The following is a 23,743-nucleotide window of genomic DNA, read 5'->3' as shown; positions in this document are numbered from 1 at the left end:
GGTGACAAAATCCGAACAGAGAAAAAAAACGTAATGCACGAAAAACATAATTTTGAACGTACGCCGTACACATTTAAAAATCACTTGTACAAATTACGCCAAAACCGTACAATTGACAGGTATGCATACACATACACACGTAATCTTTAAGGTGTGATCCTTACTCTTCTTCCTTCTTGTTGTCCTCTTTCTGTAGTCCGTAGTCGTATCCAACAGGGTCTGGTTTCCATTGCAGCCAGGACTGTTATCACCCACCTTGTCAACCATCTAGGGCATTACCCAATGTCTGGGGGGCCTGCTACACTCTCCAGCCAGGTACTTTTAATGACATTGTTTGTAACACTGCACACATTTATAATTTGACATCAATTGCATTTGCAAATTTTAAAAGCAGGAGAACTTAAAACAATTAGACTGGAAAGGTTGCAATTAATAAACAAAATTCTGTTTCATATTACAAAAATATCCTGCAAGTTTGATAATAATCCCTTAGTTGGTTTTTGAGTTATCTTGAACATAAACATTAAAACAAACAGACAGACTGAACCAATTACATAACCTTTGCCTTCCTTAGGATTCATGTACCAGCAGAGGTAATTAGTTTTTGTTTTTTTTTGCGTTCTGTGACATACTGTTCTTTATTTTTTTATTTATGTATTTCTAGGTGTGTGAAAACCAGGACAACCCTTACTGTGAAAGTGCAGATCTTGGCCCTGAGCTCTTCCACTCACCAAATCTACAGTTCCTGTCATTGAATGGCTCTACGCTGCTTTCAGTGCTTCAGGTAACTTATTTTTGCTCATTTTAAGGCATCATCAGTGTCCATTATGTTAATCTGCTTTCACGGTGCTCTCAGAAATGTTTTACAGTGCTGGCCAAAAGTATTGGCACCCTTGCAATTCTGTCAGATAATGCTCCATTTCTCCCAGAAAATAATTGGAATTACAAATGCTTTGGTAGTAATGTCTTCATTTATATTGCTTGCAATGAAAAAACACAATGGAGAATGAAAAAAAATTAAATCATTATCATTTTACACAAAACTCCAAAAATGGGCCGGACAAAAGTATTGGCACCCTCAGCCTAATACTTGGTAGCACAACCCTTAGACAAAATAACTGCGAACAACCGGTATCCATCAATGAGTTTTTTTTTACAATGTACTGCTGGAAATTTAGACCATTCTTCTTTGGCCAACTGCTCCAGGTCTCTGGGATTTGAAGGGTGCCTTCTGCAAACTGCCATTTTCAGATCTCTCCACAGGTGTTCTATGGGATTCAGGTCTGGACTCATTGCTGGCCACTTCGGAAGTCTCCAGTGCTTTCTCTCAAACCATTTTCTAGTGTGTTTTGGTCATTGTCTTGCTGGAAGACCCATGACCTCTGAGGGAGACCCAACTTTCTCACACTGGGCCCTACATTGTGCTGCAAAATTTGTTGGTAGTCTTCAGACTTTATCATCCCATGCACACGGTCAAGCAGTCCAGTGCCAGAGGCAGAAAAGCAACCCCAAAACATCAGGGAACCAGAAAAGCAACCCCAAAACATCAGGGAACCTCCGCTGTGTTTGACTGTGGGGACAGTGTTCTTTTCTTTGAAGGCCTCGTTTTTTTTCCTGTAAACTCTATGATGATGCCTTTTCCCAAAAAGCTCTACTTTTGTCTCATCTGACCAGAGAACATTCTTCCAAACGTTTTTGGTTTTGTCAACCTGTTTTGACAAATTCCAGCCTGGATTTTTTATGTCTTTGGGTCAGAAGTGGGGTCTTCCTGGGTATCCTACCATAGAGTCCCTTTTCATTCAAATGCCGAAGGATAGTACGGGTTGACACTGTTGTAGCCTCGGACTGCAGGACAGCTTGAACATTTTTGGATGTTAGTCGAGGTTCTTTATCCACCATCTGCACAATCTTTGGCAGCACTCTCTTGTTAATTTTTCATTTCCGTCCACATCTAGGGAGGTTAGCCACAGTGCCATGGGCTTTACACTTATTGATGACACTGCGCACGGTAGACACAGGAACATTCAGGACTTTGGAGATGGACTTGCAGCCTTGAGATTGCCCATGCTTCCTCACATTTTTTCTTCTCAAGTTCTCAGACAGGTCTTTGGTTTTGTTTCTTTTCTCCATGCTCAATGTGGTGCACACAAGGACTCAGGACAAAGGTTGAGTCAACTTTAATCCATTTTGACTGGCTGCACATTTGATTTAGTTATTGCCACCACCTGTTATGTGCCACAGGTAAGTAACAGGTGCTGTTCACAACATAAATTAGAGAAGCATCACATGATTTTTCAAAGGGTGCCAATACTTTTGTACGACCAGTTTTTGTAGTTTTGTGTAAAATGATAAGGATTTACTTTGTTTTTCCATTCTCGTTTTTGTTTTTTCATTCTAAGCAAACTCAATGTAGGTATTACGACCAAATCATTTGTAATTGCAATCATTTTCTGGGAGAAATTGAGCATTATCTGACAGAATTGCAGGGGTGCCAATACTTTTGGCCAGCACTGTATAATTCAATGTAAGTGCAATAGAGAATGATAAGGAAAATAGTATAATGTCCCTCAATCATTTTTTGCATTTTGTTGGTACTATTTAATCTTACCTCTGTAATTTCCAGATTCGGTCAGAGTCTGGTGTACCGGGAGGTGGAATGACAGCTGGTCTGTCCTCTGCTCCTGCTTGTGTTCGTGTTATTATTCGGGATGTAGCCGGAAAACACTCCTGGGACTCTGCTGTACTCTACGGGCCTCCACCATGCTCCCCAAGCAGCCCAGCGCACACAAAATTGACACACAACCAATCCCCTCATGGTGTGAATCTCATTCTTCACACCCCAACCCAAAAGATCAAAGAGGAGCGGAGAGAAGGCAGTCAGGAAGACCGGCTTAAAGAGTCAGAGAATGGAGGAAGTGCGATAGACGCACTAAGTCCTGAGCTGGAGGGAGATATGGATGAGGACAACGAAGGGAGTAATGTTGCAGATAAAGAAACTGTGCGACTGCAAGGAGGTCAGGGGGAAGGGGAGGAAAAGAAACAGGTGGAGGGGAGCAAGGAACAAACTGTGAACATGGTCGAGGCTGGCTTTGAGCAACTTCTAGCACCACCATTGGCAAAACGGGTATGTCGGGAAGTGGTTCCGTCATGGAATACTCTGACGGATGGAGATGATGCTCTGGATGAAATGCTGCAGTACCTCGGATACTCAAGCCCTGAGTGTCTACAGAGAGCGGGTACAAAAAAAAACAACAACCGGGATTGTGTCACTTATTTAAAACTAGAAAATAGCCCACTTAGGATAACACATACAAAAACAAGTTCAAATGCGCAGCTTGACTTTACTACTTTTCTTCACAGGATTGCCACTAAATATCCCGGTTCCGCCTCCAGCTTGTGTTTCAGAGAAGCAGGAGAATGATGTCATCAATGCTATCTTGAAGCAAAGTGCAGCGGAGCGAGAGTTTGTCCTTCATGTGCGTTATTGTCACACAAATCATGAAAAGATCATTATCTGGGAGTTGGCTGATTAGTTTTTAACAATTGGATTTAAGTTGACATAACATTTCGTAGGGAAACAATATTCTGTTGCTGTCAGATGTGCGTTTTAACATTTAAACTTCTTGTTTATGTTAAAGGAAAACCCCACACTCAAAACTTTTTTAATCTAGTAGATTTAGCCATGTTGTTTTAAAAAACAAATAAAAAATTGGGACTTCGCTTTGTAGTCACCTCACACATTTGCATAGCCTCTTACTTCTATTACACAGCTTCTATCACTGTGATTTTAATGTTTCTCCTTAACTGTCTGGAATTATCTCTGTTTCAGAGAGGTGAGGAGTTGAATATGAGAGCAGTGGAACAGAGCGAGCCAGATACTCAAACACCTCAGTCAGCTTTTTACTACTGCAGGTTACTAATCAACATCCTGGGACTGAACTCATGGGAAAAGAGGTGAGGTTCCTGGATGACTTTGAAGACGTGACCTTCAGCTTGCTGCAATTAGAGGGAAAGACAACACCTAGGATAAATGGCCGTAAAGACGATTTTTCCATGTTTTTAAGTATGCAATAGAGAATTTATTGCCAAATACTTTTATTTACTTTGTTCTCTACAATTACAAATCAGTAAAATGTAATTATGTGTTAATGCCATGGGTGACTTGACCCAGTCAAAGTAGGCTGGGTCAAGTTGACCCACAGCCATTCTATTGTTAACACTAAACAAAGGTATGCACTTGACAAAGGTCTTGCCTTTGTCTTTAAACAATTGAGAATATGTATCAAAAGAAAATTATTGAGTGTTCTTCTTTCAGATGACCGCTGAACTAGGGCTAGGTACATACCGCAGGTGTTTTTCGGGTTTTTCCGACTCGAGTAAAGCATTAACTTGACGGTCTGACCGGGACAGATCGCATAAAAGTGGACCATTTCAAATCCGATCTAGGTCACTTTCATATGTGGTTAACATCCGATCTGGGCCACATTCCAGAATGTGGCTGCAGTCTGAACTGTCATGTCTCCCAAATCAGAATTCATGCAGCAATTACGTGAGCAAAGAGCGAGAGAGACAGGGTGCTATGGTAGCGATGGAGCTGTGCATTAGTGCCTTGCTCGAACTCGGCTTTTAAGGAAGAGGCGGGCTTGACAACAGTCATAAAATAAAATGGGAGGTGGGGGATAAGCCTGAGAATGCTCGGTTTTCTTTCTGTGCTCCAAAGGAGCAATATTTCAAGATTGCTTACTAGGGGTGTGCCATCCAGGCAACCCACGATTCGATTCGATTACGATTCAGGGTTCTACGATTTGATAATTGAACAATAATCACGGTATTGAGTATGATCACGATTATCGATGCATCATACATTATTGTTTGTTGTATGTTTTTTTTTTGAAAGTGCAAAAACAAATTAACCATTTCAAAGGCGGGACTAATTTCTCAACATACAACAAAAATTTCCCCTCAAACTGCTTTTTTTTTTTTTTTTTTTTTTTTTTCAAGAAAGTGCAGAAACATTAACCATTTTTAAGGCAGTAATTATTTCTCAACCTGCCTGTACAACACAAAGCTGATCTTAAGCTGCTCTTTTTCACAAGAAGGTGCAAAAACATTAGCTGTTTCAAAAGCAGTACTTATTTCTCTCAACAATACAATAAAATTTACACTGGTAGAATGAATTCCACATTTTCTCAAAACAAACAAAGTGCCTTTTGAAATAAGACTTCTTTTAACCAATTATACTTTGTTTTCACAGATTTCTGGGTTAGGGTTTTTGCTAAACAGTACAAGAGGATTCGTGTACTCACCTCTTATAGACTCACACGGGACTTAGCAACACACAGGGACATTTTCCAATCAACATGACTTGAACCTACTGCTGGAGCAATGAACGCTCTCTCTTCCCCTCTCGCTCTAAAAAACAACTTGCGCACAGAAGAGGACCCAAAGCGCGACCAGCTTGTCTGTCTCATACACAAATCTTATTTTCGAGTCTTTTGAACAGGAGTAAATCTCTTGCTAAGTAACTTCCGCTGCAGCCATCCTAACCTTTTGCATCCCTTAAGGCAGGGGTCCCCAAACTACGGCCCGCGGCGCCTCCACGTTTGGTCCGGCCCCCTGAACAAAAAAAAATTGGGGGGGAATGTTTTTTTTCAATAGTGTTATTTATTTCCTGGCTTTTTTCTGTGAAGAACCCAGAGAGGGTTATTTGGTTATTATCTATTTGATTAATAGTGTTATTATTGTTTATTATTATATTATATTATTATTTTATTTACTATTGTTCCGTGAAGAATCCAGCAAGGATTATTTGATTGTGGCTTTCTGAAAACCAATAAATCTTTACATTTAGGCACTCCTGCAATCGTCACACCTTTTCTGTTACAAACTGACCCCGGCCCCTCATCAGAGAAGGGAAAAGTTATGTGGCCCTCACAGGAAAAAGTTTGGGGACCCCTGCCTTAAGGTGTTCTAGCGGTAGACGTGTCTTGAATTTCGTTCCGCTAGCAGCGGCTGTCAGTAAGTTATTAGGGAAAATCATCTTTTTTTGAACATTTATGAATCGCAATCGAATCGCCATACGTCGAATCTCGATGAATCTAATAATCGATTTGTTGGCACACCGTTATTGCTTACATGGCCGAGAATCGGGGTAAACTGCCCGAATGTGTGTGCGTCATGCATGCACAGTGCGTGCATGCATTCTATCAATTCATATAAACTTAGAAAATATATCTCTAAACGGGGATCATTTATGTCTGTTATTTTTGTCCTCTTTTTGAAAATCAAAATATGATCATCCTAGAATGACGTAGAGCCAGCATGTGTGGTTATTTGTTTTGATGCTTCTACGCGTGCGGGTCCGTTTGCTTAGCGTGTGTCGGACTGCGAGTTAGTGAGCATGCGTACTACATTTACGGGCTCAATGGAAAAAGGCAGTCTAAACAGGCACGCCAAAAAAAAACAAAAAAAAAACAGATATGATGAAAAATCGTATTTGTGCATTAAGACCTGCGGTATGAACTTAGCATAAGTTGCAGTGACTCAAGTGACTTCACCCATGAGAGAGCTATGTCTTTTCAAATTTTTGTGCGGGAAACAAAAAGCCATACACAAAACAATGCGCAGCCAAAAATAATCTTTTATGCTCATTAAACTGAGCTATCGTGTGTTGCACTGAGGTATCCTAGTCTATTGCAACAATAGTTGAAACTGGTTCGTTCAATTTCAGAATCATGTTCTTCCCAAAAATGTTGGTAAGACTAAGAATTGTACCTGTACTGGACTGTATGTATGTGGGTTAAAACTGTATTTTTGGTAGCCATTAGTTTTTGCATTGTGACAACTCTCCCATTCACTACCTTTCAACAGTACTGGAAGTATTATTGTGAGAGATAGAGAAGGCTTGTTTTTGTGTCTCTATATTCATCCTTGCTAAAGTTACATTCGGCAAAAACTTTTTCTTTTAAATTCAAAATGATCCCCTGCGCTAATTAAGGTCCATGTCTTTTATTTTTTATTCAAGTGGCACCTTAGTTTTTCTTCTCAATGACTCCTGGCTTAACTACACAATGTTAAAGTATCGGTATAAATTTGTCTAGCTCGCTAATGGATGCTCATTGCTCTTTATCCAGAGAATTACATCGTCTGCATTCAGCCAGCACAATACACTTCTTAACGCATATGTGTGCGCCTGTGAGTGTATGGGGGGTTGAGTGTCATAATGAGCCTAGCAGGCCATTGATCAAAATCAACCCATCTGGAGCTCGAATAAAAGGTGGTGCTTGAAGATGAGAATGGCGAGGGTGAAAAACAAAACTAAAAGCAGGATACCAAAAAAAAATAAATACATGGAAATGCAACAAAGAAGTTGAGCCAAAATATCTGAGGCGCTTTAAAAGCTGTATGTACAGTAGATTGGAAAAACTAATGATATAAAAAATGAGAATATCTGACATTGTTTCCTCATCATCTATTTTCCATGTTCCATGTTTTCATATATTACTGGCTGACAGCGAGATACTGACATTCTTCTTTCTCTGTTCCGAGCTGTTTCTTTTTGTGCTTTTTTTTTCTTTTCAATAATCCAAAGTGTAAATGGAGTCTTTGAGAGCAGTGAATGAGGCCATTACCACATATCAGTTTAATAAAGAGCAAATTGCTGGCTCTTTGCTTTCACTCTTTCTCTCGCTTTTCCTTTTTTCTCACTTTCTCTATAAGAGAAATGAATGATGTGTCATTATGAGTCCATTTCAAGCGTCATCTGCTTCAGTCAGGGTTTGAGATCAGTGCCGCTGAAAATGGCTGGTCCTCACAGGACATTTTAAACGATCCATGGATCAGCATGGATAAAAAGGCTTTTGTCTTGAATAAAAGTAGATTGTTTGTCTTTTTACATTTCAATCCTTAAAGAGATAACACTGCTTGGGTAAGAACTTTTACTGCTACGAGGTGTTAATGCTATTGATTGAAAAATGTGCAGCTTGCTGAATAGGTTTTTCAACCCAATAGATGATTGTTCAGTTCCAATTATACTATACTGCACACTCCTTGCAAGTAACAGTTAAAGATTCAACAATTTCAACATGTTCCAGGGTTGTCAAAAATATTGATGCGTATCGAAATATTATTGAAATGATGTATTTGGGTACGATATTTGATTGCAAAACTAATAATACCAGGTTATTTTTATTTTTTTATTTTTTATTTTTTGCACTAGCACAGACCACCAAAAATGTGTTGTTATTAGGGAAATATGATTTTACACTACTCTTGATATTAATGAAGGATATTTTTGAATTTTCCTTGTTAACTCAATGGCGGCGCGAGACATCCAATTAATTTTGACTTGGAAGGGTGAATTCTGTCATTCATTGAATTTGCCCGTCCAAGTTTAAATGAATTGGATGTCTATTGTTGTCAGTGGCAGGCGATAAGCTAATTTGGGGTCACTTACTTGACTTTAGGGCATCTATGGGGCACTTACTATTCATTGGTCACTTCCTGTTGGTTTGGGGCATTCCTGGGTCTCTGTCTGTTGGTTTTGCGGCATTTATGAGTCACTTTCTACTGATTTTGGATGACTTTCTCATGATTTTAGGGCAGGGGTGCTCATTACATCGATTGCAATCTACCAGTCGATCACAACGATATTGTGGGTAGATCGTGACATCATTAATGTACATGGAGTTTATTATGTTGTGTGATCAAGATATTAGGTTATGCACCTCCCCTCTGTGAGCAAAAAAACAATGAGCACCCCTGTTTTAGGGTATTCCAGGTAATTTCCTGTAAATTCTGGGTCACTTCCTGGGGGACAATTAGACCCCCCCCCCCACCCGGAAAAATTATTATTGACCTCCAATGGAGAGACACTGAAAGAGTTAATAATATTTAAGGATATTTGATTTAGAGTATATTTTATATTATATACTTATGTAGTATCGGGGGAAAATCATGCAGTATAACTTTAAAGGGGAACTAAATCCAAGATATGTCAAAACTTTAATAGATTGCTTAAATTTACAAAACATTTATTCTTAAAACAATAAGTCTAAATATTTCCTTTCATCCTTTATTTACTAAGAGAAGCAGACATCGTAATACTATATTATTACAAGCACTATATTGTTGTTGTTGGGCAGAAATCTTTTCAAAATCTGGACTTCAAAATTTTAAAATATCAGGATCTTACTCAGGTTACACTTCTGGTTTTTCACTGGTTTGTAGACATTTTTTCTTTTCTTTTTTTTTTTTATCACCAAGGTTAATTATTTGCAACTTGATACACTTTTTCTCCCCAGGAGTAACTTTCATTTATTGAGGAAGAACGAGAAACTTTTGAGAGAGCTGAAAAACCTCGACTCACGGCAGTGGTGAGATACTAATGGCCTCTTGTTTTCTGTAACTTTTGTCTTATAAGTGTTCTGCTATTTTAATGTTTTTTCCCCTTTGCTGTGCTGTAGTCGGGAGACACATAAAATAGCAGTTTTTTATGTAGCTGAAGGACAAGAGGACAAACACTCTATACTCACCAACACCACAGGAAGCCAGGCATATGAAGATTTTGTTTCTGGATTGGGTTGGGAGGTATGAAAAATTGCTGCTTCTCTATGACTATTTAACTATAAGCAACTGATATTAACTGCATCAACACTTCAGATCAAAGCACTATTCTTTCCCTGCCATTGGCATTGATTGACGTCTAATCATGTGGCTCTTTTCATCCTTCTGCTGTAAATTTGATTTAGTTTATCACTAGTAGACGTCCATCCATTTGAAGTGGGTGGGTGACCGCAAACCAAACTCCCCACACTTCAAATTGATTGAACGTCTATCGCTGTCAATGGCAGCCAAAGAGTTACCGTAATTTCCCGAATATAACGCGCACTTTTTTCCCCCCAAATCAACTTGTAAACTCATGGTGCGCATTATAAACGGGTACATGGATGGAGACAGAAATATATATGTATTACATATATATATAAACCGATTTTTTTTCATTGACACGGCCACGTTGTGTTGAAGAAACGTATGCGGCGACCCGGTAATACTTCACTCTAATCGGCCGAATGATTTCGTCTGTGTTAAATTCTGCTTTTTTCACTCTTCATAAAGCACAGAATTTAGTTTCTTGAACTCATTTGAGTCGATGTTTATTGCAGCTCCGCAATTCGGACCATAACAAATGTAAGGACACACACTTCCTGTGTCCGTCAACTATATCGATCCCTCGGGAAACTCAAACCCAAATAACAATAGTTCCTTTTGTTACTGTCGTGTTGACAGCGATGAGCTCTCACGGATTTCCGACTTACGTTCTCACTTTCATTTTACCGTATCAATCCATGGAAGAAACATTTATTCATCATGAGGAAACGAGCAAGTTATACAGCAGCCTCTAAAAGAAAAGTCACATCTGTTTTGTTTTCTCCTAGATTCTGGTAAGTTGGAGAAGTTGTCAAATCATATTATTACCGTAAATATTGTCAGTTTACGGTAATGTTTTGAACTACCAATGTGCTATGCTTGTGCTGTGTTTCACCAGTCAGTAAAATGACATCTCTGTATCTGTACACGAGCTCAGTTTTCTTGTATTGTTCTATTTACTGGTGCTAAAATTAGGGTGCGCGTTATAAACGGGTACAATAATTTTCCCTAGATTTTACAAGTAAATTTGGGGTGCGCATTATACACGGGTGCGCCTTATATTCGGGAAATTACGGTAAATCACAAGATGAATAAAAATTCCAAAACAATACAATCAAATATAGGGATGTCCCCGATCCAATCATGTAATCGGAAATCAGGCCGTTCGGGCTATTTTTCAGAGTATCTGAATCAGGTGAAAAGGATCGGTTTATTAATTTAAAAAAAAAAAAAAAAAAAAAAAAAAACATTGCGCTCGAGAGAGTCGCCAGTTGCCATTTTACAGTATGCTACTGCCACTTGTCATAATAATTAATTGCATCCATCGTGTGACGCAGTTTGTAACACAGGTTCATTCATTTGTAAAGTATACAGTAAGCCTGAACGATATATCGTTTAAACATCGCCATCGCGATGTGCACATGCGCGATAGTCCCATCGCAAGCACGTGCGATAGTTTTTTTGTTTGTTTGTTTTTTTTATCCATATACGCCTTGCTTTCTACTCTGAGCACAGGCTCACACCCTCCCTCTCCCAGCCCTTTGTTCCTCTCAGTCACTGCGGCACTTGCTTATTAAAGTTAATGATGGCTTTGATCTGGCCAAAGAAGCAGACGTCACACGGACATCTATCAATCATCGTTTAACTTGTTAAACGGTTTCTGCAAGGAAGCCGCGCTGGAATGAATGTGTATGTGTGTGGAGACGTTGGAGACATATAAATGCCAGAAGTGATCATGTCATGTCATGTCACTCCAACTGTTACAGCTAATGTAGATAAACAGAAGCATTTAATAAAGCCAAGCATTTATCTACTATAGTACTTTATTCTTGTTCAAAAATGAATTAGTTGGACAGTTATGTTTAAAACTGTTCATAATTTTGACATATGAAGTGCTTAAAAACCATTTTATATACATTTTTTAAATCACTTTGGGGGAAAAGTGAGAAAAAACATGTCTTATATGTATCTCTTTCCAATGCTAAATCTGAAGAAATACATTGAGCACAAAAAACACACACACAAAAAAAAAATAATAATTGGGGGGGGGTGCACTACTTTGCGGTTTTTCATTTATTGCGGCGGGTTCTGGTCCCCATTAACCGCGAAAAACGACGGATCACTGTACACTGTGGTGATGGTGAGTCATCCAAAGTCTTTCCAAACAGCTATTCAAGTCATCAAGTGAAAATTTCTTTTTAAAAAAAAAAAATTTTTTTTTTTTTAATATCGCAATATAATATCGCAATATATTGCAAACCCCAAAAAAATCACAACAATAGTTTTTTCCAATATCGTTCAGGCCTAGTATACAGCCTGTCGGTTGCATTGACGTTGTTGAGTGCTTTCTGTTACATTTCTGCCTTGGAAACTATGTAAGTATTTCACATCTATTCCAACCTGTCAATAAGCAGTATATGTTAGGGGTGTGCCATCTTTGGCACCCAACGATTCGATTCGAATATTAAACGATGATCACGGTATTGGCGATGATCACGGTTATCACGATTATCGCGGTTATCGATGCATCGTCCATTACTAATTAATAAAGGAGCCAAAAAATTTTATGTCCATTATTTATTTAAAATATCCTAATGATTCAACAGGAACGATGGAAACATGCCCATACAACAAAAATTTCCCCTCGAACTGCTTTTTTTTTTTTTTTTTACAAGAAAGTGCAAAAACATTAACCATTTTTAAGGCAGTAATTATTTCTCAACCTGCCCATACAACACACAGCTGACCTTGAGATACTCTTTTTCACAAGAAGGTCCAAAAACATTAGCTGTTTCAAAAGCAGTACTTATTTCTCTCAACAATACAATAACATTTACACTGGTAAAATTTACACTGGTGGAATGAATTCCACATTTTCTGTAAACAAACAAAGTGTCTTTCGAAATAAGAGTTCTTTTAACCAATATACTTTTTTTCCCTCTGTATTATTTAGCATGTTTGTAGTGTTACCGCTGTACTTAATCCTGGTTTTACACATTCTGAATCTAGAGTAACTTTTGTACACCACCAAACAACGCACAAATGGACATGGAAACACATTAGCGAATTCGCTAATTAGCATAGCGCTTGGCGCTAACTAGTAACATCTCAAGAGTACAAGAGGGTTCGTGTACTCACCTCTGATGGACTGAGACGGAACTTAGCAAAACACTAGGGACTTTTTCCAATTAACACGACTTGAACAACAACAATACAACAACACACACAACACAACAACGAACTATCTCTCTTCACCTCTCGCTCTAAAAAATAACTTGCGCACAGAAGCGCGACCGCCGGGTCCCTGCCTGTCTCATACACAAATTTATTTTCCAGTCTTTTAAAAAGGGATAAGTAACCGGCAGCAGCCATCATAACGTTGTGCGTGCGTGCGTCTGTTAAAGGTCTCCAGGCGGCAGACGTGTCTTAAATTTCGTTCCTTTACGAGTGGCTGTCATAAAGTTATGAGAAAATCATCGTTTTTGAACATTTATGAATCGTAATCGAATCATCACGTGTCGAATCGCGATGCATCTAATAATCGATTTTTTGGCACTCCCTCAGTCTGTTTATGGGGAAAAGCCATATGAATGAAATTTGTTCATAAGTCCTGCTCTATGGAAGCTAACCTATACTTATTAGCTTGTAGCTCAAGTGAAGTGTGGTGTCTACATAGTGTTTGTATACCGGCGTGTATTGTGCAGTTGTGTTACTGTTGACTGCATCCATTTTTCTTTGTTACAGTTTCACAAACGTAACTCATTAGTTCATATAAAAACAAGAAAAGGCAAACCATGTGTTTTAATGGAGGACATTCAATGTTAGCTGTAGGGGTATGACAAAATATCAAAATAGTGATATATCGTGATACTCTGTATCCCATTAGGTTATCAATATGCTCATGCCAAGAATCGAGATATCATTTTAGAATTGTGTCAATGTTTGTAAATACAAAAAGGAACCAACAAGTTGCAACCAAAATCTTCCACCATAATAGTGTCTCATTTAACTCTATGGCTGCCATTGACCGCACTCAGTGCCCAATCCATTAAGACCGGGCAGACGTTTGTTCGAAACCGGATCATTCACAGTCACTCTTTCCGATCTACGGGGCATTTACAGGTCATTTCCTGTTCTGGAACCCCAAATCAAGAGGAAGTGAACCTGAAATGCCGCAAAATCAACAGGAAGTGACTGTAAAATCAACAGTTAATGACGTGAAATGGCCCAAAATGACTTCGTTGCTTGGCATTGGCTGCTGCTGACGGCCATAGAAGTGGGGGGGGCCGGTTTGAACTGGGAGGGCTGGCATCGAATTAACCCCTCCCAGTTCAAATGGATTGGGCGTCTACTAGTGATAAACTTACAGCAGAAGGATGAAAATAGCTTGTTTTTCTGTTCATTGGTTTTTTTGTAAAATGATTTCCTGACCAATGTATATATAATCGTTGTTTCGCCATATCGTGAGATCATCATTATCGTGAGCTTTGTATCGGAAATCGTATCGTATTGCGGTTCCCACTCCTAGTTAGCTGGCTGTCGGGCAGCTGGCAGTGCACAAGGAAACACACTGTTTTGGGCAGTACACTTACATATTTTTTTATTTGTTAAAGGCTAAAATGTAACAAAATAATCCAGAAATACGTTTTTTTTTTCGGTGTCAGATCGGGACTCTGTATCTGCAGATTCTCAAAATCAGGCGACTTGGACTCTGGTGCAAAAATATTAGATCGGGACATTACAAATGAAGTATGTAAATACTCTCGTATCGTCTCATTTTTCTTTATTTCGAACCAGTCATCTAGTGTCATATGTCCTACAGTGGAGCAAATAAGTATTTAGTTAACCAGTTAAGTTGTGCAAGTTCTCCTACTTGAAAAGATTAGAGAGGCCTGTAATTGTCAACATGGGTACACCTCAACCATGAGTGACATAATGTGAAGAAAGAAAAAAAACCTGAAAATCACATTGTTTGATCTTTAAAGAATTTATTTCCAAATTAGAGTGGAAAATAAGTATTTGGTCACCTACAAACAAGCAAGATGTCTGGCTGTCAAAGAGGTCTAACTTCTTCTAACGAGGCTCCACTCATTACCTGTATTAATGGCACCTGTTTTAACTCATTATTGGTATAAAAGACACCTCTCTTCAACCTCAGTCAGTCACACTCCAAACTCTGGCCAAGACCAAACAGCTGCCGAAGGACACCAGAGACAAAATTGTAGACCTGCACCAGGCTGGGAAGACTGAATCTGCAATAGGTAAATCAACTGTGGGAGCAATTATTAGAAAATGGAAGACATACAAGACCACTAATAATCTCCCTCGATCTGGGGCTCCATGCAAGATCTCACCCGTGGCGTCAAAATGATACCAAGAACGGTGAGCAAAAATCCCAGAACCACACGGGGGGACCTAGTGAATGATCTACAGAGAGCTGGGACCACAGTAACAAAGGCTACTATCAGTAACACAATGCGCCACCAGGGACTCAAGTCCTGCACTGCCAGACGTGTCCCCCTGCTGAAGCCAGTACACATCCAAGCCCGTCTGCTGTTAGCTAGAGACCATTTGGATGATCCAGAAGAGGACTGGGAGAATGTGTTATGGTCAGATGAAACTAATATAGAACTTTTTGGTAGAAACACAGGTTCTCGTGTTTGGAGGAGAAAGAATACTGAATTGCATCCAAAGAACACCATACCCACTGTGAAGCATGGGGGTGGAAACATCATGCTTTGGGCAAGGGCATTGAAGATGAGACGTGGCTGGGTCTTTCAGCATGACAATGGTCCCAAACACACAGCCAGGGCAACAAAGGAGTGGCTTCGTAAGAAGCATTTCAAGGTCCTGCAGTGGCCTAGCCAGTGGCCTAGCCAGTCTCCAGATCTCAACCCCATAGAAAATCTGTGGAGGGAGTTGAAAATCCGTGTTGCCCAACGACAGCCCCAAAACATCACTGCTTTAGAGGAGATCTGCATGGAGGAATGGGCCAAAATACCAGCAACAGTGTGTGAAAAGCTTGTAAAAAGTTACAGAAAACATTTGGCCTCCGTTATTGCCAACAAAGAGTACATAAGAAAGTATTGAGATGAACTTTTGGTATTGACCAAATACTTATTTTCCACCATGATTTGCAAATAAATTCTTTAAAAATCAAACAATGTCATTTTCTGGGTTTTTTTCCCCACATTCTGTCTCTCATGGTTGAGGTTTACCCATGTTGACAATTACTAATATTTTCAGGTGGGAGAACTTGGACAATTAGTGGTTGACTAAATACTTATTTGACCCACTTTAGATTGAGCTCTTGCTTTGTAATGGCCTATTTACAGATCGCCAGCATGATCCTTGTGTCAAATAGCCCAAAAAGTACCAGTTATGTATTTTTGTAAACATTACATTGTAGCCCAAAATCATCACAATAATATTGCAGGCATTTATTCTTTTTTTTTTTTTTTTTAATAGCAAATGTGCAATGATATCTTTGCGCAAGAGGTTCAGTAAATATCAACAGAAACTTGAGGTCTATAACTAATCTTCCATCCTTCCCTGAGGCCTGAGTAAAAAAAAATATTTAATTTTGTGGGTTTTTTTTTTTCTTTATGATGCTTATGATTGGCAGTTTGTATCTGACGTTCAAGGTGCATTTCCAACACCTTGCCGTGTTGGAGTGTCAGAGAAATACAGTAGACCAAATTACAGACATTGGCTGTCACGTGCAAATGAGCTGAAATATCTGTGACATCTTCCGTAACTATTATAAATCGCCAGATGTCCCGGGTTAATACTACTCCTATGCAAATAGGGCTTCATTTTTTGTCTTTTACAGAATATCAACTTTGTTTAATTTTTTTCTTTTATAGGTGGATCTCACCACCCATTGTGGTTTTATGGGAGGACTTCAGAAGAACAGGAGTACAGGCCAGACCACACCTTATTATGCCACATCAACGACAGAGGTCATCTTCCATGTCTCGACCCGAATGCCACACGACCAGGACCACAATCTCACTAAAAAGGTAACCAACAATAAATTCTTATCATTCAATCAGGACGTGTGTAGCAGAATTAAAGTGATGATGTTAAGTAATCCTAATGGAATGATTAGCTTTTTGTCTCTGTTGAGAAGTTTAAATTACTTTTATGGCGCGCAAGATAATGAAGATTAATGTGACAAAGAAACTAAGCTAATGAATGCATGTGCCAGATACTGACAAAGGAAAACGTCATTCAAGATGCTAAAAATATAAAGAAACAAAACATTAATAAAACGGCAAAGTTTGGAAAATCACTGCAAAATATAAACACTACTACAAAAGACCAAACTTTGGTGCTAACATAACATGTTTTCAATGTAGTCCCTCATTACTATACAACAAGTATTAGACCAACTGTCATCATGACAATGACAACGTTACGTATTAAAGCCAAACAACATTCCTGTTAGTTGTATTCTAAATGAGAGTTGGTCACACACATACATGCACATAGTGATTTTTTTTCTCTCTCAAGCGGTCCAATTTTGGAACAATAATTGCATCTATATTTGTGCATGGTGTTGAATTAGCGTCACGGCAGGCAGGTTTAGTGTGTTTGAAATGGTGTATGTGTTTGTGTGCACACCTGTCAACCCCCAGGCCGTGGGCACTCTGGCCGTAATGTCCCTTTAATCAGATCAAACTTCCTGCTTGTCGGCCTATCATGTCGCTGCAGGCTTCTGATTGGATTATTGCTGCCTGGTGCAGCACCATTCATTTCTCTGATCAGCTGATGGCTCCATCAAACACACATAGTCATAGACATGCACTTAAGCACACACACATGCAATCAGGTTTGATATGCTGAACTGTGGTCCTAATGAGGAAAAAGTGCCACAAGAAAATGGGTGAATAAAGCTCAGCATATCCCTGAACACTAAAGGTTTAACAATACATTGACCTGAATCAATATAAAGTATCGATTAGTTAAGCAACATTCCAATCAAATCAGTCGAAACACTGATCTACGTCTTCATCTTTTTGATGTGCCGTTTTATTAGAAAGAGTGGTTTTTATTTAAATGTCTGAAATGTTTCTGGAACAAAATGGTCAAAAGATTGCTCTGTATTTATATTTGCTTTAGGTAAAATGTAACTTATTATGTTGTGTAAATAATATTGCATTTAATCGATCGAAAGCCCTTAAATCGAATCGTAGCAGGCATTTGAATACTTGCTAATATCATATTGTTGTCCATAAAATTGACATATTATTCGATCGTCATGAAATCGGTGATTTACGGCAGCAAGGTTCAAGTCTGTCAATTAAAGTTTTTTAGTTTTTGTTGACCCATTATTGACAACTACATACTTCTGGTGCTCGCAGACAAAGTAATTGATTTGAAAAAGATGGTGATAGGTACTCTTGTGTCCATACATAAATGCCTTTTATATAGAATGTACAGTGCACTGAAAAATTTACAATTCGTACTTTTTTTTATTTTTCATTTTCCCTACTTTAATGTTTAACCCCTTGACACTTAGATTTAAACAAAATTCAGGTTTAAGAATTTTTAATTATTATAGTGTTCAAAATAAAAGTAGTCCAAAGTGACTAACCTTAATCCAGTCGAGAACTTGAAATGCGGTTTCTGAAGCAAAACCAAGACATGATATAAATGAGTTTTCAAATGGCATTAGGGAATCTTGATGTGGATAACAGCTGAAAGGTGCTCTGAGTTGGTTGACTACATGCCACAGATGTGAAGAAGTTATTTAAAAAAAAAAGGAGAAAAAAAAAAAAAAACTGGTCATACAACTAAATATTAGTTTAGCAGTTCAAATGTTTGCTAAATCCTAGAAACAAAAAAGTTTGTACAAAATAGTTTTGATTTTGTAAAGTCAATGGCAGACATTTATTTTTTGAACACACCCCTTTCAACTATGGAATTGCCCAATTGCACAGCTTCAAGATTGTGTATATCATGAATGCTGGGTCTTGTTGGTTTTCTGAGAATATATTGCACCGAATGGTAACTTGTTTGCCATGTTGCAATAATAAGTACAGTGGTACCTCGACATAAGATCGCTTCGACACAAGATCTTTCGACATCGAAAATTTGACTCGCCATTTGTTTCTACATCCGACGGCATGCTCAAAATACGACGATTTATGACAGCAGCACAGTTTCTGTTTTGCTCATGTATGCTCAAACTGTTAGCTCCTTTAAATCAGGGCTAAACATGCTTTTGTGTAGCACTGCATATCCATAACTGTCTATATACATATCCATAACTGTCTATATATTTCAATCTATTTGCTTTCTATTTCTCTTGTGCTTATCTCCATTGTTGATATCAATAATTATAATTATTATTCGTAGCATTTGTTTTATTTTTATTTGTTTATTTTTATTCTATTTGTGATTAAATGTGATTTTTAGAGGTGGGAATCTTTGCGCACCTAACAATTCGATTACGATTCAGAGGCTCCGATTCGATTATAAATCGATTACTGATGCTTCATAACCCCCCCACCCCCGCTTTTAATTTTTTGTACACTAGTTCCAAAATTGTTCAAAAATCCTTTCAGGCTAAACAAACTACTATTTCAGAATCAAGTTAACTGTTAAAAACAGTAAATAAAATATTCAAGTCCCCATTCTGTATCAGCAGCTTTAAACTACATTCAATTAATTTAATGTTGGGAATCAACCGTTAAAGTTGTTAAAATTGCTCCCGTTATTCCATAATTTCCCTTCTGTCTACTTTCGACGTGAAAGTTTTAAAACTGTTTCATCATTTAAAGATTCAAGTCAACTTTTTAGATAAAAAGTAATTAGGTTCGCTACAAGTTACAACAGAGCCTTCTAAAGAAGTCTACTGCTTTAAGATGGCGCCTGTTTACTAACGCGGGAAAGTTTGTCATTTCGCATCTAGTTCTTAGTATGTGATCTAACACGGCCGTCGTCTGTCATTTCACATCTAGTCCTAGATATATGTGATATCTACCATAGCCTTATGTTGCCATATGTCTGTAGCAACTAGCAACTGGGCGCTGTTTGTAGCGGCTGACGGCCGCAGTCAGGTATTATTGTTTTTTTTTTTGTCTAGTGGCATGAGTTGAACATCATATTTACTCTCGGTCCGTTCCTCATTGCATCCTGAAAACCGCGCTGACTGTGTTTTATTACGCTTTACCTGGTATAATTCAATAATCGGAATTTGGATGTTTGTGAATCGTTCTCGAATCTTCCACGGCCGAATCGCGAATAATCGAAGAATCGGAAATTTCGCACACCTCTAGCGATTTGATAATTTTATTTCCTATTTCGATTGTCTTTGTTTTTACGTTCTATTGATTTAAATGTGATTTTTATGATCATCATGTGACGTGAAGCACTTTGAATTGCCTTGTGTTAAATTGTGCTATATAAATAAATTTGCCTTGCCTTGCCTTTCCCGCAAGACGGGCGCACGGCGGATTTTTTTGAGAAATCAACATGGGTTCCAAGAATGTTAGTGCGGGTGGTGAAAAAGGAAAAAGGTGAGACTTACCATTGAAATGAAGAAGTAAATGATAGAAAAATATGAGCGTGGTGTGCACGTCCGTGAACGGGCTCGACAATACGGCCGTAGAATGTCTACAATCTCGACGGTCCTCCTCCGACCTCCGTTCGCCCGTCTTTATAAGTTAAGGTGACAATTATTATTGTGGTAACATCGCCAAAAAATCGCCATCGTCATCAGGTTTTTAATCGTTTATTTCAAAACTTTTCCAACACAACATGCCCACTGTCCTCCGCAGCTGAACAAAGTGAAAGTAAAAAGTCCTCCCTCACTCTGTCAAGTCAGCGGTATGTTCATGTACACCACGCAAAACATCGCCACATTAGAACCCGATTTGTTACATTATGACAGGTATTATTACTATTATTATATTATTATTCCGATTTTTAATCATAATTTATTTGTTGTGCTCTGTTTAATTGCTATTGTTAATAGTACCAGCAGCATTTATTCAATTTATTCACACACATTCATATTTACAAATTGTACATCATATCATAGTGCTGAACCAAGATTATGTGTGAGTCAGGTCTCCTTAAGAAGCTACTAAAAGCTTATAGTCAGGAGCCTGCGTACATTAAGGCAATCAAGAAAAAAATGATCAGATGAGCAGAAGGGTGAGTTGTCGTATTTTACAGTGTTTCCATTCACCCACACACATACAGAAAAAAAATAAAAATAAAAATAAATAAAAATAATAATAAATGAAAAGAAATACTTCCCTAGAAAAGAATTTATAACCTACGTATGTTGGAGTTGTTGTATTTACTGATCAGAATGCTTTTTAGCATCATTTTAAAGGTGGAGATGGATTTCAACACTTTAAGATTTTTGTCAAGCTCATTCCAAATCTGAGGACCTCTAGTTGCAATGCTAAAGCTAGTGCTAACAAGTCTTCTCTTTTTTCCACTGATGAGGTCTTTATTTCTGGTGTTATGAGTATGGAGAGGAGTCCAGACTGGAATGAGTTCAGAGAGCTTGCTATTCATATTATTTACAATTTGGAACATTATACCTGCGTTATGAGATGTGTTCAACTCAGTGAGTCGAAGAAGGCGTAAACTATAAAACAAGGAGTTGGTGGGGGCATTAAAACCGTACTAAAACCGTACCATCTTCTTTTGCAGAGTTTCCAATTTCTTTAGGTGGCTGGGGAACGTGTTGCACCATATGATGTTACAGTAGTTGATATGGGGCTCAAATAAGGTTTTGTACAAAGTGTGAAGTGTGGTTAAAGGGAGATGGTGTCTTATTTTGAAGAATAGACCAACATATTTGGATAGTGTTGATATAAGATGTTCTATATGGCATTTGAAATTGAGAGACTTATCAATGAAGACCCCCAGGAACTTTGTGGAATCGACTTGTGATAAATTGTCGTTGTTTACTTTCAGACAAATCCTGTTTGTGTCAATTGCTTTCTTATTTGATCTAAATACTATGTAATTGGTTTTGTTGATGTTGAGGGATAGTTTGTTGCATCTGAGCCAGCTATCTATTTTAATTAACTCTGCGTTTAAAATGTGCTGTAGGTCTAATGGGTTTTTATGTGAAACAAACAAATTGGTGTCATCAGCAAACAAAATCATGTGTAGTATGTCAGAAGAATTAACAAGGTCATTAATCTAGATAAGAAAAAGCAGTGGGCCCAAAATTGAACCCTCGGGACTCCATATTTTATTTCCTTTTTTTGTGACACATGATTTTTAATACCAACATATTGTTGTCGCCTGAATAAATAACTTCTGAACCAGTTGTATGCTATTCCTCTAATACCATAGTGATGCATTTTCTCCAGTAAAAAGTATGGTCAATGGTGTCAAAAGCCTTAGATAAGTCCAAAAAAATGCCCACTCCGCACTTGCCCTGCTCAAAGGCATCATTAATTTTTTCAACAAGATCTAGAATGGCCATGCATGTTGAATTCTTCTTCCTGAAACCATATTGTGAACTGGTTATGATATGAAACTTGTCGAGGTATTCGCTTAGTCTATTGTGCACAACTCTTTCTAGTACTTTAGAAAGCGTTGGTAGAACGGCAATTGGGCGATAATTATTCATGTTATTTTTATCTCCGGATTTGTAGACTGGAGTGATTTTGGCAATTTTGGTCTGTTTTGGCACTACGCCATGAAGTAGGGATAAATTAATGCAGTGTGCAATTGGTTTTGCAATTATATGGGCAATAGAAATGAGAATCCTACTGCTTATTTCATCTGCTGCTGCTGAATGGGAACTTCACAGGTTTTTGATAATTGTACAGACTTCAGTAACGTCTGTAGGTCTAAGGAAAAATGAGTTTAAATAATTGCCTGAAAGATGGTGTTTGTAAAATGAACCTATAGGGGCTCTGATTTTATTTGCAAGTTCCTCACCTATGGAAATGAAGTGGTCATTTAAGTTGTTTGCCAGTAAGGAAATGTTGCCATCCAAAGAATCCGGTAGCACTGGTGACTTCTGGCCTCTGTTTATGACTTTATTTAAAACTGCCCAAGTTTTTTTAGAGTCACCTTGGGTTGCACTAATATGTTCTGTATAGTAGCTACGTTTGCTTTTTCTTAAAATATGCGTGAGTTTATTTCTGTATCTATGATATTTATTTCTGTTATCGTCAGTAGGATTTTTCAAATAGGACTTATAAAGTTTATTTTTATGTTTTATGGAGTTTAGTATCCCTTTGGTAAGCCAAGGGTTACAATTATTATTACTATATGTGACTGTCTTCTCAGGAATGGAGTTGTGAATGGAATCAGTTAATTCATGGATCAAGTAGTCATACGCAGTGTTGGGATCACACGCATTGTAAACAACTGCCCGTGATTTAGCCTCCAAACTTTCACAGAGTTGCTGCAAAGTTTTCGCATTCAAAACTTTCATTTTTGTCTTGGAGCGGACGGGTGCAGGTTTACATGCAAGGTTTGAAAACAAAACAATAGGAAAGTGGTCAGATATGTCGGTAAGAACTGTTCCAGACTGTAACTTTAAGTTCCGAATATTAGTGATAATATTATCAATAGTAGACTTGGATGAATAAGATACTCTAGTGAATGTATTTATGGTCAGGAAGAATGAGGAAGAATATACAGTATTAATAAATTCTTTTTTGATAGCATCATCCTTGGAGATATCTATATTGAAATCCCCAAGGAGGATGCATTTTGTGTTTTTCTTGTTTAGTGTGTAAAGAGTTTCCTCTAGTTTGGTATTAAAAATGGTGGGGTTCAAATCAGGTGGTCTATAAATCACTCCAACAATAAGATTACAATTTTTACCAGTATTTATACTAACAAAAAGTGAGTCAGATTGATCATCTTCTAAAACCAAATATTCGCACACATTGGCATGGAGTCTGGAGTTTACATATAGACTCACACCTCCACCTCTTCTACCAAGTCTGTTCTTGAAATATAATTTATAGCCCTGCAGGTGAAGACTGTCAATGTATGACCTATCACCTAGCCAGGTTTCACTGCAAGCAATCAAATCAAAGCGATTATTAATGATTTAATGTAAGTTTTCAGGCTGTGGAACGAATTAATGGAATTA

General features: G+C 38.1%; 1 protein-coding gene across 8 annotated transcripts in view; it reads left to right on the top strand.

Annotated features, from left to right (window-relative positions):
• ralgapa1 (Ral GTPase activating protein catalytic subunit alpha 1) overlaps positions 1-23,743 on the top strand; it is a 148,181-nt gene that overhangs the window by 56,159 nt on the left and 68,279 nt on the right. For all 8 annotated transcript variants that reach the window (XM_057860334.1, XM_057860335.1, XM_057860337.1 and 5 more), the window contains 8 exons: positions 197-315; positions 665-784; positions 2,624-3,236; positions 3,361-3,476; positions 3,830-3,954; positions 9,303-9,374; positions 9,465-9,588; positions 16,515-16,670. In XM_057860334.1, coding sequence (XP_057716317.1) covers positions 197-315; positions 665-784; positions 2,624-3,236; positions 3,361-3,476; positions 3,830-3,954; positions 9,303-9,374; positions 9,465-9,588; positions 16,515-16,670 — 1,445 coding nt within the window. The remainder of the gene's footprint in view (positions 1-196; positions 316-664; positions 785-2,623; positions 3,237-3,360; positions 3,477-3,829; positions 3,955-9,302; positions 9,375-9,464; positions 9,589-16,514; positions 16,671-23,743) is intronic.

This window comes from Corythoichthys intestinalis, chromosome 15 (genome assembly GCF_030265065.1).
Source record: "Corythoichthys intestinalis isolate RoL2023-P3 chromosome 15, ASM3026506v1, whole genome shotgun sequence".
Classification (NCBI taxonomy): domain Eukaryota; kingdom Metazoa; phylum Chordata; class Actinopteri; order Syngnathiformes; family Syngnathidae; genus Corythoichthys; species Corythoichthys intestinalis.
This window is presented reverse-complemented; position numbering and strand designations above follow the sequence as displayed.